At 39.5% G+C, this 15390-nt stretch overlaps 1 protein-coding gene across 4 annotated transcripts in view; it reads right to left on the bottom strand.

The window, feature by feature from the left end:
- Positions 1 to 14155, bottom strand: part of b4galnt4b (beta-1,4-N-acetyl-galactosaminyltransferase 4b) — a 205774-nt gene extending 191619 nt beyond the window's left edge. For 2 of the 4 annotated variants that reach the window (XM_087261773.1, XM_087261776.1), the window contains exons 1-3: positions 712 to 1191; positions 473 to 578; positions 59 to 271 (exon numbers count right to left, since the gene is read on the bottom strand). In XM_087261773.1, coding sequence (XP_087117899.1) covers positions 59 to 203 — 145 coding nt within the window. In that variant the 5' untranslated portion in view covers positions 204 to 271; positions 473 to 578; positions 712 to 1191. Of the gene's footprint in view, positions 1 to 58; positions 272 to 472; positions 1241 to 11746; positions 12013 to 12433 lie in introns of those variants that run through there. The other 2 variants (XM_087261772.1, XM_087261775.1) reach the window with 2 other exon arrangements.
- Between the last annotated feature and the right edge of the window lie 1235 nt (positions 14156 to 15390).

The raw sequence follows: 15390 nt of genomic DNA, 5'->3' as shown, positions 1-15390 counted from the left end.
GTGTCTTATTTTGAGAAGTAGACAGCAATAGCTTTAGATTTGTGTCATCCACACTGACCTTTTCCATAGTTGAAGTGCAGTTTGATGGCTTTGCCTTGGTTGATGTGAAGATAGGTGAAACCAATGGCAAACATAAGTAAAACGAGCAGCAGAAGGAGTTTGAACTGCTTGCGGATCTTCTTCAGAGGAAAGCGCATCCTCATCACAGCTACATCACCCACTCAGACTGGAAAATTCAGACTGTTGACTTTTCGGTGATGATCTTGTACAACTAAAATGGCAAAAGATGTTTAAATAAATTATTTCACACTCGTGACAGTTTTGCTAATGACATTTAAAAAAGGTGTTGAATGCATAATGACATTTAAAACTTCCGAGTCTTCAACTGTATTAAATTACATTTAAGCTCGTTCATTCGTCAAGAAATGTCACCTGGTAGTTAATATTCCTTCAAATAATCGCGAAAACTTACCGCAGACGCGTTTTTCTCAGTAAATCTTGCATGTCTAACTGGTGTCACCACAAAGATGTGTGTTGACTGATGATACGCTGTCCTGTGCCTCTGTCTTGACTGCTCACTTCAGTTTAACCAGAACAATTCACACAAAAAAGGGGGTTGCTCATCGTTTCTGTTACGAGGAGTGTGTATACTGGCAAAACACACACATTATCACACAATGACAGGTTTGCTTGTCAATGACAGAAACTTACTATGCACACTCATTTCATTATCGACATGTGTTCAGTCAGGAGAGCTTTCATATTGGAGTCCAGTGTTTGCCGTCAGAGTTTAGCACAATATTCCTTATTCCAAATGCGTTACAAACTGTCAATAGAAGTGTTCAGTTATTCAGATTTCTCTCGGTTCTGTGTTGTGTCTCCTGGCAGATGAACCATAAAGATATTTGAATCATTGTTTGCGCTGATGGTCATCGCCGTTTTTTCAGCTTTTGTCGGAGTGTCTTCTCGCGCTGGTTTTCACGAGCACGCTTTTGTTTCTCTGATCTGTTTTACAGCCCTTAAAAAAATGACCGCAAACATATTCGAGTGGTGCCAGCTATTTCCTTGAGTGGTTTTCCTTTGTCTTTAATCCGCTTTGTCTTGAGGTTTCCATTTATGAATGAAAACTGGAATATTTCATCAGCAGCATCCGCGCATAGGTACCTCCTGGTCTACACGAGTGTCTGTTGTGATGATAGAGGGAGCTGTTCGCTGCATGTGCACAGACACAGCGCTTTACCTGAAGACTCAAGAAATATCACTGAACTGTGCTGATTGCTATTTTCCTTTACAGTGATGTTTACAATGATGAGCTTCTAAAAGATATCTGAAAGACCATTTCACCAAAATTATGGCTTGTGTTCTGTATTGTAAGATGTCAGAAACAAAGGATGTTTCAACATTTAAAGATCAAAACATAAGCTAAATATCACTTATTGACAACGAATTAAAATATATTTTTATTTATTTATATTTGTCGTTATGGGCCCCTTACTGTAGCCTAGGTGTAGTATTATTATAAATAATAATTATAGTAGTGCATGGCAAACAGAATGGCATCAAAACAGTATGATTCTATCTTAAGATTATGACTTTACAAAAACATCACAATTTTACTATATGAGAACATTCATTCATTTTCTTTTCAGCTTAGTCCCTTTATTAATCAGGGTTCGCCACAGCTGAATAAACTGACATGAGAACATTAAACATGTATTTATTATTTAATCATTCTTGTTTTTTGTTTTTTTAATATTGTCAAACTTTAAATGTACTGTAACTGAAACTATTTAAACTTTTATATGTTTTGTGCTTTGGAAATAGATTTTTGTTATCCCAAACTAAGCTTATGTATATTCATTCATTCATTTTCTGTTTGGCTTCTTAATCAGAGGTTGCCACAGTAGAATGAACCGCCAACATATTCAGCATATGTTTTACACAACGTATACCCTTTCAGCTGCTATATATATATATATATATATATATATATATATATATATATATATATATATATATATATATATATATATATATAGATATATATATATATATATATATATATACACACACACACACACACACACATACATGACTAGAGTTGGACACCTTATTTTTAATCCTAATTTTGCTCCATGTTGACATGATAGCTTCACGCAGTTGCTGCAGATTTGTTGGCTGCACATCCATAATGCTAATCTCCCGTTCCACCACATTACAAAGGTGCTCTATTGGATTGAGCTCTGGTGACGGTGGAGGCCATTTGAGCACAGTGAACTCATGTTTAAGAAACCAGTCTGAGATGATTCACACTTTATGACATGGTGTGTTATGTTGCTGGAAATAGCCATCAGAAGATCACTGAATGTTTTCTCTTTTTTCAGACCATACTTTGTAAACCCTTGAGATGGTTGTGTGTGAAAATCCCAGCAGATCAGCAGTTTGCAGACCAGCCTGTCTGGCACCAATAAACATGCCACCTTTAAAGTCACTTAAATCACCTTTCTTCCCCATTCTGGTGCTCGGTTTGAACTGCAGCAGATCGTCTTGACCATGTCTACATGCCTAAATGCATTGAGTTGCTTCCATTTGATTGGCTGTTTAGAAAGTTACGTTAACGAGCAGTTGGACAGATGTACCTAATAAAGTGGCCAGTGAGTGTGAACATATATGATGCTTTAGACTTATTTAGAGCACAAGGTTTTGGGAAGTGCCTTACAGCCTTTCTGTGATAATACCACAAGGTTCAATAAGTTTCCGACCGAAGGCTGCTGGAGGGGATTTAGACCTTCAGGAGCAGGTGGCTGTAAAGTGATCTTTTCTGCCAATGAAAAATTCATTCATTCATTATTTTCTTTTTGGCTTAGCTCCTTAATTAATAAATGAACCGCCAACTTGTCCAGCAGGTTTACGGAAACACCCACACACTGTTGCATTCACACACATACACTATGGCCAATTTAGCTTTTCATTTCACCTAATGCGCATGTCTTTGGACATATGGGGGAAACCAGACCACCTGGAGGAAACCCCCGCGAACAAGGGGAGAACATGCATACTCCACACAGAAATGAAACTGACCCAGCCAGGGCTTGAACCAGTGACCTTCTTGCTGTGAGGTGATCGTGCTACCCACTACACCACTGTGAAGCCCAGCAATGAGAACTTTTGAAATGGAAATATTGTCAGATTATTGGTTTAAATAATGAGCATACACACTCTTATGATCTGTTTTCTGCTATTTCGTATTTTATGTTTCTTTATGCATGTTCCTAATGTCAGTCGGACGTTTCACACATTGGTTCATGCATAGTTCAATTCACATGCGCATTCTTAAAAAAATACTTTTATTGGAGTAAAATTGGCACACAGATCTAAAAAATAATAATAAATAAACTTCAGTATAGAGTAAATCCTTGGGAAATGGGAAAACAGTCAACAAAAATAAAGTGCAGGGGCTTAAATTATTATATAAGCATATTGATTATCAAAATACTGATACATATATCCATTCTTTTATGGGCAAATGCATATTTGTCTCATTTAATTTAAATTAATAAATAATTAACAATGCTATATAAATTAATGAAGTGTCAATAACATTTATGTGTTTATATAAGGAAAAATCGATGTTTAGGTAGAGGCTGCTGGAAGCATACCTGCCAACACTCCTGTTTTTCATGGGAGTCTCCCGTATTTCAGACGCATTTCCCGCCCATCCCCCGTATTGTTCTGTCTCCCGGAAAACTCCCAGAACTTTATAATCCAAATGTTGGCAGGTATGGGCTGGAAGTAGCCTCTACAGTGGGCATCACTGTATTTACAGAAGTCCTATTTTAAACTATTGCTAAAGGTCTTTTATTGAGGGCTCATGAGGAATGTTTGGATAACAGCTTGCTCTGAATGAAGAGTCCTTTACAAAACTCCTGTGTGTTTGGATTAAAGGTGCTCCTATTGGAGATTATTCTTTGCAGAGCCTGAACCTTTGAAAGTTGATGTCTGCCCTTCTTGTTTTGGATGCTGCAAAACCAAGAGCACAGTCATGATAAACATGCTCTGAATGAATAACCTCAGGAATAAACCAGCAGGAGAAAGAGAGATGTAATCTTAACCTTTCCAAGTGTGTGGTGTGGGTGTTAATGTTCAGTTTGTAAGGGCTATAAACCCTGAGAGTTCAAAGGAGCTGATAAAAGTCAGATCAAAGCTGAATATCAATCAATATATAATGCCAGCCCAGCTGCTTTATATCTTTGTCTGCTCACTTCTAAAAATATATGAGAGATTTTTTTCTTCTTCAGATCAAACACAGTTAAAGCCCAGGGATAGTCACACTGGCTGCGTGTATCAGTTCGGTCCGTTAATCTTTGTAGTATGAAGTGTTGCATTGCACAATTCAGCACAGATGAGCACATCAATACCTGCTCAATTATGATGATGAGTGATGATGTGTCATCTTTTGCGCGTCTGCTCTATTTCTGTCAGCCATTCTTTCTCTCACTGAGGCTCAATTATGATGTATGGCACTCACGATCTGCCAAGGCGTGGCATTCATCACACAAACCTGTGTCACCACATGCTGCCAATGTCCTCCGAGAGCAGGAAACAGACATGAAAGATTCTCATATTACAGGTAGTCTGATGATGCTAGCAAATATCTCACTATAAGTTGAGTCTCTGGTGGTTTCTTGGGATAATGGATATCTAAAAATTTACACCTAAGTTGTAATTCACTAAAATACATTATATAATAATTATTAAAAACTGAGAATTACACTTTAGAACAGGTTGTCTTAAGAATATGACAGAGTTAAAACTTAGCATGAAGTGCTAATCACTGAGTATCACTGTAAACAAACAGTGTGTTTGCAGAGCCCTCTTGTGGGCATCGGCACTAACAGATTAGAAAGCTCAAAATACCTTAAAAAGAAATGTATACTAGCCATGCTTAAGGGGTCTTGCAATTTGTGTCCTACAATGACAAAAATAACAATAAATTACTAATTTATAGGCATTCTGAAAGGCAATAAAGATGCTTAATTGAAAATGATTAGAGAACCTGATTAATATGTTACACAGCAGACTTTTGAGATTCACACTTGATTTATACATAACTTAAACTACTAATAGTTCCGGACCCCAGTGAGCTACAAACACAATTATGTATCTTTTAGACACTTTAACACTTTTGTCTTTAGGTTTTTTCCAGTAAACATGTTTCACCCAGTGTGTATATGTTATTGATTTATTGACATTTTTAATCTTTTTAAAATATTTTGCAAGATTTGTTTTTACTGCAGTTTGTTACAAACATGTCTTTTCTACATTACATTTCTACATAGGATGATGAGAAACAATTTGCATGTAACAGTCTGAAGCACTGTGTACAGACTTCCAGAACCAACTGCTTACAAAAAGTAGACCTATGTGCAATAGTTAAGCTATCGAAACAAAATTTGACATTAAAAATATGCTAACAAAAATAAAAAAATAGAAAATTTAAAAAATGTAAGCAAAATATTGTTCTTTCTTATTAAAGGTGCATGTTTAATATTGCCATCTGAGTTTCCACACTGAAAGTTAAATTGTATAAAACACTGCAGATGTCGTGATAAAAATGTGCCAAATCATTTAGACTCTGGCAGACTGCTGTGCATCCCATTAAGCTATTTAAATCAGTATTCAATTAGAATGATGAATTCTGGCTTGCGGACACTGCAAAATTGGCATCATACCATTAAGATACTGTATTGACAAACATTTCATATAATGAATATGACCTTTACATTGAACTTTAGGAATATTACTCTTTATCAGGGGTGTTGCTAGACACAAAGCTCTACTGTGGCATGGGCACTGTAGGTAAAGTGGATGAACTAAATTGAACAAAGTGTGTTTGTGTGAATGTAAGAGTGTCTGGGTGTTACCCAGTGCTGGGCTGGGGCTAGATAAGCATTCACTGGGTAAAACATATGCTGGATTCTTATAGTAAACAGTAACTGAATGCATTTACTGGGGCACTGGCCATTCTTACTTTCGCACATGCCCCGCGTAAATGAGGTCTATTGACACCCCTGCTGAGTGTCCTTCTTCTGCTGCAAGACAAAGACAGCGCCAACAGAACCCAACCAGCTTGCTGAGCTCCAGCAATGCACAAGCTGTTTTCCAGCAATTTTCAGATACATTTTCAACAATGCTCCTGAAGGTCTCCTCCTTCTGCCTGTTGTGGTTCCATTGGCTAGAAGACATCTATATAGTAATCTATGCCCACCACCACCCCCTTTTTCTTGGAAGGACATGCGCCCAAGCAACCATCCATCTACCTTTAAAGAAAATACCTGATAATCAGTTTCCAGTCATTGTTGAGGTGTGTGATTCCTATTTTTCTCCATATGCTGCATGCCAGTGTGTAAAAGACAAAGACAGGACTAACAGATCTCTACATGTTTGTTGAGCTCTAGCAATGCACAAGCTGTTCCCCTTCAGTGGGAACTATGAAGTCTCTTTCGACACTTTGGAAGTTCATTAGATGACCAATGACTCTGAAGAATAAGCAAATGAATGCCTAGTTTATAACCACTGCACGCGGAGCAATTATTGTGAGTATTGTGTCACATGTCTGGAGTTTAACATGTTGAGGCAAAGCTCGCAGACAGTTCATGTCCTCACTGTGATGGCATGACTATTGCGCAACAATGTGGTCTACTGACGCCCCTGGTGAGTTTCCTTATTCTGCTCAACTCCAATCTGCAAAAGACACTGACTGCGAGGGCATGACTTTTGCTCAACTGAGGTCGCGACATACTCTAGTATTAGGGTGTGCCACCCCTGCTGCTCCCCACAAGTTGGTTAGCACTCAGGCAGGCCTGAGTGTCACAGTGGGGGCTCATCTGGCGCCTTCGGTCCTGCGGACCCTTCACTCCTCCAGAGTGCACTCCGTTCAAGCTTCAAGTGATTGTGGCAGTGCATTCCCTGGAATGGCTGCACTCTTACTTGATGACACTAAGGACCAGAAAACCTGCTCTGCCTACACAGAATGTTCATGGCTAAGCAGCAACGCCAAACCTCTCGCAGGCTGGAGACCCCCCTGCCTCAGAGCAATGTTAATTCTAGTAAGAGGACTGAAAGCATCCCTGAGACGGGCCACCCGGAGATGAGGGGAGCTGGTCTGTCCTTGGTGGAGGGCCGTGGACCAACATCAACAACGAAAAACATCTCATTGCTGGCCTCCAGGCTGGCGGTAAGAAAATTTTCAATAAAAGAGCAGTTGTCTCTCTCTCTCCGGGTGTGCAAGCTCAAGCAATGCCAGTTTGGAATGCACTGCCCTCCAGCTCGCATTGCTGGTGCATATCACCACAGGCTCCATGAGTGCCAGAGGACAGATTCTTTTCTCTGACTTCTCCAGCCTCTTCACAGGATTCAGGGAGGAAGGTAAGTGACAAACTCTTTTTCTCAGCTTTTTCTGGGGATGCTCCACTTTCCAAGTGCACCAGTAAATGGGGTATAGTGAGGCCCCTGGTGAGTGGTGAGTTCTTCTTCTGCTTTACTCCAGTCTGCAAAAGGACAGCACCAACAGAACCCTACCTGCTGGTTGAGCTCCAGCAATGCAGAAGCTATTCCCCAGCATTTTTCAGATAAATTTTCAGCAATGCTCTTGTGAGTCTCCTTCGTCTGCCTGTTGTGGTTCCATTACCTACAATTTAAATGACTGCCACAGAGAAGACATCTATCTAAAAACATATGCCCACCACCACCCTCTTCCTTTTGGAAGGACATCAATCAATGCACCCATCCATCTGCCTTTGAAGGATATTCCTGATCATCAGCTTCTAGTCATTGTGGAGGTGTGTGATTCTTATTTTTTTTGCACATGCTGCACTTCAGTCTGTAAAAGACAAAGGCAGGACTAACAGATCTCTACATGCTTGCTGAGCTCCAGCAATTTTCAGTAGAAACTTTAACGTGTGTCTACCGACATGTCATTTCAGCATGTTGAGGTGGATGACAGGCACGAGCATTGTGTCACATGTCTAGGGTTCAGCATGTTAAGGCAGTGCTCGCAGACAGTTCATGCCCTCACTGCGAGAGCATGACAGTAGCTAAACTGAGGTTGCAACCTGCTCTAGCATTAGGTTGGGCCACCCCTGCTGCTCCCCACAAGTCAGTTAGCACACGGGCAGGCCTAAGGGTCTATCACCTTTCGGGCCTGCAGACCCCTCACTCCTCCACAGTGCTCTCCATCCAAGCTTCAAGTGAGTGTGGCAGTGCATTCCTCGGGATGGTCTCACTCTCACTTGATGACACAGAGGACCAGATGTCTATCGATGCATTGAAGGGTAGGATGAGATGTTCGGATTACAGTTTGGACCCAAGGTCAAACATGGCAGTACAAGGTCCTCCAGTTGTTAAACTGGTGGTTAAACGAATTGTTGACCATTTAAATAATAGTTATTGTCAATTACATCCAAGTCAATTCGGTTTTAGGGTAAATCATTCAACAGAAACTGCCACTTGTTATTATTGTTTCTTATTGCTGTTTTTCATTTGAGTTTTGCTTTTAGTTTGAATTTGTATTTTTATTGGTATGGCCTTTAACATCTGGCAAAGGGACCACCAATGAAAACTAGTCTTTGGGCTAATTTGGGTTTATTTACATTTTTGAGGAAGGTTGATTTATGTACACTGTCCCTTTTTGTAAAATAAATAAATAATTTAAATAATGAATTATGCACAGGGAGATGGTGCTCCAGCACCTCAACCAGTTGGGGCTTCAGGTCAACCGAGAGAAGAGCAAGCTCTCCCCTGTGCAGAGCATCTTAGGATGAATGAGATCTCGTATATTTATGATGGCACGCCTCCCAGAAGAGTGTGCCAGTTTAGTGCTGTGCTGTCTGAGACAACTCGACAGGAACACAGTGGTCCCACTGCAAATTTTTCAGAGGCTCCTGAGGCAAATGGCATCAGCCATCACCCTGCTCTGATTGCTTCATATGAGACCACTTGGCTTCACGATGGGATTCCTAGATGGGCATGGCGAACGGATGCACACTGGGTGACCATCGACTCTGCTGTGTCACCGCACTCTCAATTCTTTGACAGACCTTGCCTTTCTATGGGTCAGGGTGCCTTAAAACAAGTGTTCAGGCATGTTGTCATCTCGATTAATTCTTTCAGCACGTGATTTGGGGCTGTTAGCAACACACATGCAGCTGCGGGTTTATGAACCGGACCCCGACTGCATTGGCATATCAATTGCCTTGAACTATTGGCAGTGTTTCTCGCTCTCTGCCAATTTTTACCAGTACTGGAGCAGAAACATGTGCTGGTCAGGATGAACAAGATGACGACGGTGGTGTATATCAATGATATGGAAAGTATACGCTCCCGCCGCATGTCTCAGCTCACTCACCATCTGCTCCTCTGGAGTCACATGTGGTTAAAGTTGCTGCTTGCCATTCACATCCCTGGTGAGCTCAACCGTGCAGCCGATGTGCTCTCATGGCAGCTACTGTCATGAGGAGAATGGAGACTCCACCCCGATGCAGTCCAGCTCATATGGAAGCACTTTGGGGAAGCCCATGTTGACCTTCTGCTTCTCCTGAAATTGCACATTGGGGTTTGTTTTATTCCCTGACTGAGAACCCCCTCAGCATGGATGCGCTGGCCCACAGCTGGACCCCAGGTATGTGCAAATATGCATTTCCCAAGTGAGCCTACTCGCACAGGCTCTATGCAACGTTAGTGAGGATGAGGAGCAGGTCTTGTTAGTTGCACCTCTCTGGTCCAACCTGACCTGGGTTTCCAAACTCACACTCCTCGCTATGTTCCCTCCTTTTCGTATTCCCTTGGGGAAGGACCTCCTTTCTCAGGGATGGGGCACCCTCTGGTACCCTCCAGATCTCCACGTGTGGACCATAAACGGAGCTCAGTAGACTTAGGTGACCTACCAGTGTTGATGGTTGACACCATCACTCAGGCAAGAGCACTTTTTACAAAGCATGCCTACAGCCTGAAGTGGAGTCTATTCACTGAGTGGCGTACTTCTTGCTGAGAAAATTTGATTGGAAGATTAGTGTTGTGTTATCCTTCCTTCAAGATAAGCTGGAGCGTAAGCTGTCACCTTCTATACTGAAGGCCTCTATACTGAAGGCCTATGTTGCAGCCATCTCCGCTCACCATGATGCGGTGGATGGTTAAATCTATCCCGCCCCCTCTCATTCCCTTTAGGGATGTCTCTATAGTCCTAGTGGGCCAGCAGATCTGTTTGAGCCACTCGACTCTGTATCCTTAAAAATTCTGTCCACAAAAACAGCTCTGCTGACTGTGCTGGCATCGATCAAGTGCCGTATTAAAACAGAGGTTTGCCCAATGGATAATTGATGTCATCGCCCTATCATTGTCAGGACGAGCCATGTCCCCTGGGAGAGAAAGCGCACTCAACAAGTGCTAGGTATCTCCAACAAATCGGGAGGAAACTAAGCTCAGTGTCAAATACACTTGCTGCACCATGCTCCCTAACACAGAGCTCAGTGCGCTTATCGTGCACTGCTTAGTGAGTTAATTTGTGTTCTGACCACATGTGCTATCTGACCAAATACTTCAAATATAATCTGTGCTAGTAAATGCAATGCTATTTATGAAATCCAGGGATAACACTCTATGACATTGTTTCAGATGATTATTCTATAGCCTTCAGCTAATAAATCTGTCGGATTCTGCAGTCCATTGAAGTTCTAAAGAAAATGATAAATAATCTTAAATAAAGAAAATTCATTTATAGATATGGTATATAAGTATATAAGAATTGCACTAACCTGCGAAATGGAGGCCACGTGAATGGTTTGTGAGCACAATTAAGTGCACACAGCATGTTATACTATCTGATAATTGTAAATAATAATTCCATTCCATTCCAAGGCATTGCCCAGAGATGGGTTGCAGCTGGAAGGGCATCCGCTACATAAAAACGTGCTGGATAAGTTGGCGGTTCACTCCGCTGTGGCGACCCCGGATTAATATAGGGACTAAGCCAACAAGAAAATGAATGAATGAATTCCAAGGCAATTGACTCAGTAAATCAACATAAAGCAATACAAAAATATGATGTATGTGCAGGGTTCACAGATAATCATCCGTAATGACAGTGACCAGCGAGAACAAGCTGTCATTCAAGTAGCCATGCCCTTAATTATAAATGAAACAATTAAGTTAAAAAAAGAGATAAAAATCACCACCCCTCACAGTTGTAAGGAAGTGTAATTTTAGCTACAGTATATACACCAAGATTGTTTTTTCTATAAAGGCTGTAAACACTGTTTTTTTTTTCTGCTGTAAAGCTGGCTATTCTAACAGTGGGGTCAAACAAGACATCTAGCCAACAATCTAAGCCCACCTCCACCTCTTACTCCTGGAAGGGCATCTATTTATCCATCTATTCATCCATCCATCCATCCATCAATTCAGGAAATGCCTAACCAGACCATCAGTTTCAAATCATTGCTAAAGTGTGATTCCCATTTTCCACATGCCCCAGCCTAATCTGCAAAAGACAAAAACAAGACTAACAGAACTCTACATGCTGGCTGAACTCCAGGAATAAATAAAGTGTCTTACAGTGCTCTTTAGCTAAATTTCCACCAATGTTCCTGTGAGCCTCCCTCTTCTGCTGGTTGGGGTTCGTTTACCTACAATTTAAATAACTGCCACAGAGAAGACATCTACTGTATCTAACCACTAACTGTATACGCACCTCCACACCCTTCCACTTGGAAGGACATCCATCTATGCACCCATCCTTCTGCCTTTGAAGAACATTCCTGATAATCCGTTTTCAGTCATTGCTGAGGTGTGTATTCCTATTTTCCTCCACATGCTGCACTCCAGTCTCCAAAAGACAAAGACAGGACTAACAGAGCTCTGCATGCTGCAATGCACAAGCTGTTCTCCAGTGTTCTTCAGATTAATCTCCACCAATGCTCTTGTGAGTTTCCTTCTTTTGCATGTTGTGTCCATTACCTGGAAAAAAAACAAAAAACGCTTGCCACAGACATCTATCAAAGCCCACCTCCACCCCCTTCCTCTTGGAAGGACATCTTTCATTAATAGGTGATACCTGACCATCTGTTTTGTATAATTTCTGAGATGTGCGATTCCCTAGTTTCTATACTCCATTGTAAATGACAAAGACAAACACATACTGGCTTGTTCAGATCTATCTATCTATCTATCTATCTATCTATCTATCTATCTATCTATCTATCTATCTATCTATCTATCTATCTATCTATCTATCTATCTATCTATCTATCTATCTATCTATCTATCTGCCTGCCTGCCTGCCTGCCTGCCTGCCTGCCTGCCTGCCTGCCTGCCTGTCTGTCTGTACATTTCTTTGGAACATCCATTGTTTAGTCTGTTTAAGTAGTTCAAGTTGTACCTGTTTGCTGAGCTCCATGTTTTCAAGCATATCTCCACCATTCTACTTGTGAGTCTACTTCTTCTGCTCCACCCCAACCTGCAAAAGATAAAGACAGCACCAACAGAGCCCTACCTGCACAGTTTCAGATAAATGTCCATCCATGCTCTTGTGAGTCTCCCTCTTCTGCCTGCTCTCTCTCCATTACCAGAAAAAGAAAAACCTGACAGAGACAAGGCCTATCTATCTATACAATCCACCAACCATTTTGAAAGGATTTTTTAAAAATAAATTCCTGACCGGTAATTTTCCTGTCATTGCTGAGGTGTGTGTTTCACTTTTTTTTCCTCCACATGGTCCATTCCAATTTGCAAAACACAACAGAAAGATATCAAGTCGTTAATTAATTTAAATACAATTCTTTGGAAGTTTCATCTACCATTCTCTCCAGTCTGGTTCTGTTCTAACACTAACAATTAATTTTTCACAGGTATAAATAAATATTCTACAAGATGAAAATCTATAAACTTAGAATAGATAAATGTGTTACAATAATTAATAAAACTGTAAATAGAAAAAATAACAATAAAAAGCTACAAATGTTGAATAGGCCGACAGCATAATTACAAATAAATCATACAACAGCTAGACAATCTATCCACCAATAGACTTACAGTCATATGTGTTAAAGCTGACAGCAAACAAATACATTATAACAGATCAATTTATCTGATATTTCAAATTACAAATTGCAAATGTTAAACAAGATAGTAATATACAAATGAAGGGTACAAAAATATTATATCTATTGGTCTACCAACTTGACAAAATAAACGGCAATTCTACAATTATAAATAGGCAACTAAAGAAGATAACAATACACAAACTAGAATAAAAAATATATATTTTAAAAATCTTAAAATTGACAAGTCAAGAATATAGCAATCTCCATTTCCAACCAACATTTAGTAACATTACAATCTACAGTGTAACTGGAAAAATATGTGAAAAAACTAATGTAACAATCTGTAATTATATGACCGAGAAAAATGTTTAAATCTTTAGTCTCCAGCAATAGCACACTGAAACAACCATATATAATAACCTAAAATTAGACTTTTAGACAGATCTTTACTTACCACTAATGGCCAGACATTTACTGCAGTTTCTCTACGTCATCGGAAGTTTTTCAAACACATTCTTTTATAGAATTCCACAGACTTACCACAGCAACGCCACCGCGCCGGCGCAATATCTTCTTAAAGGTCCAGTGCGCGATTTCCGTGAAGCACTGTAGATCACAACAATAATTTTGTAAAGAAGTTGAGCCCCTGTAATGCTAACTTTTGGCTGTATAAATAATAGCCATTTTGATTCTCAATTTAACTACTGTAACTTGTGTGTTTATATTGTATTTTGCATGCATTTGCTTTATTTTCAGGCATATAGTAAATCAGTCTGTGTAATCTCTAAAAAAATAAAATATAGTTTAGTTTAAACATTGCTAAATAACTCTAAAATATTTTTATCATGTTGGTATATTTTAATTGCTATTACTCAATTAAATTTGTTGCATGTAAAAAAGTACATAATAAATGTTTTCTTGATAAATAAAATTATAGTTTACCATAAGTGAAGAAAAAACTGAAGCAATGAAAAAAGAAATACACTTTTTTGCTCTATTGTTTTTTTTTTTTTTTTGTATTCATGTCAATTTAATAAACAAAGTACTTTTGCTACACTGAGAAAAAAAATCATTGGATTTACTTAATTTTTTTAAGGCAAGCTGTTGCAAACGATTTGTTTGGGTTGAATTTTAACAAACAAATTACGTTGGATTTACTCAGTTTGTATGTGCTGAATTTAAACTTACATTCCCTGACCATAACACTTTGTGTCAACAATGGAAGGTAACTCAGTTTTTAATAGAGATTAGTCAAACAATGGTAAAAACTGGAGCAAATTATACTATGGGGCAAATCCAAAAGGCAAATCATCCTATGTGGAGAGTCAGAAATTTTTCTTGAGTCCTCAAATTGAGCCTCTGAGATCTGAAAGAGCCATTAATATTTATAACTGAATACATGCATATGTTATTCCTCTGTTTGGGCAAATGAGAGAGATACTATATGTTTCACATTGAGTGAAAGGAGATTAAAGGAAAGGGAAGAGGAGACAGATCTCCTGCTGAGAAAACAGACTGTCCAGTCCCTCAACCATTGCCTGAAGATTGTGATTTGCAACTGCCATTGGGGGTTACAGTGCAGCCAAATGCTTCAAAAATCAATTCAGTGCTGCAGGTTTTGACTTTAAAACAACCCCTACTGTAAATCAGGTCACCTAAATCTATCATTAAAAGCAGATATTTACACATGTACTGTATATACAGAAAGGTAACTAGAATAAACATGTACTGTTCTTTACTCTGTGAGAAGACCAATATACCCACAATCCCGGGAACAGCAGCTGGTCTCACAGTAAAAGGAGAGAACATTACAGAAGGACCAGAGCTGTGAACATTACCTTCTGCAGGCTGATCCACAACTGATTCTGTGGGACCAATTAAATCAGCTAGATGCAAAATACTTCAGTGAAGTAAAACAGATGTGATAACGCAACAACTCTGTCTGAGAGAAGGTCACAGAGGACAGAGATGTTAACAGCATTATGTAAATGAAAGACAGATGCATCATGTTGTAAGAAGAATGCTAATTATGCATGGATTTGTAGGGTGTCGCTGATTTCAGATTTTGGAGGCAATATCTCAAAGGAATGGTTGTGGTGCAGCACTGTTGAGGATAAAAATGCTTTATTACAGATAATCAAATTTCAACAACAACAAAAAAACAAACCCACAAATAATAAGGTGATATATAATAGTTGCATTTTAATTGGACATCCTGTTGACTACAGTTGATTTGTAGATAGCGTTTTAGAATTGTACAGTTTTTTCCAATTGTTTACACACAATTACTTGT

Source organism: Danio rerio, chromosome 7 (genome assembly GCF_052040795.2).
Source record: "Danio rerio strain M-AB ecotype USA chromosome 7, GRCz13ab, whole genome shotgun sequence".
Lineage (NCBI taxonomy): Eukaryota > Metazoa > Chordata > Actinopteri > Cypriniformes > Danionidae > Danio > Danio rerio.
Note: the sequence above shows the minus strand (reverse complement) of the source record. Positions and strands in the feature narration are given on the sequence as shown.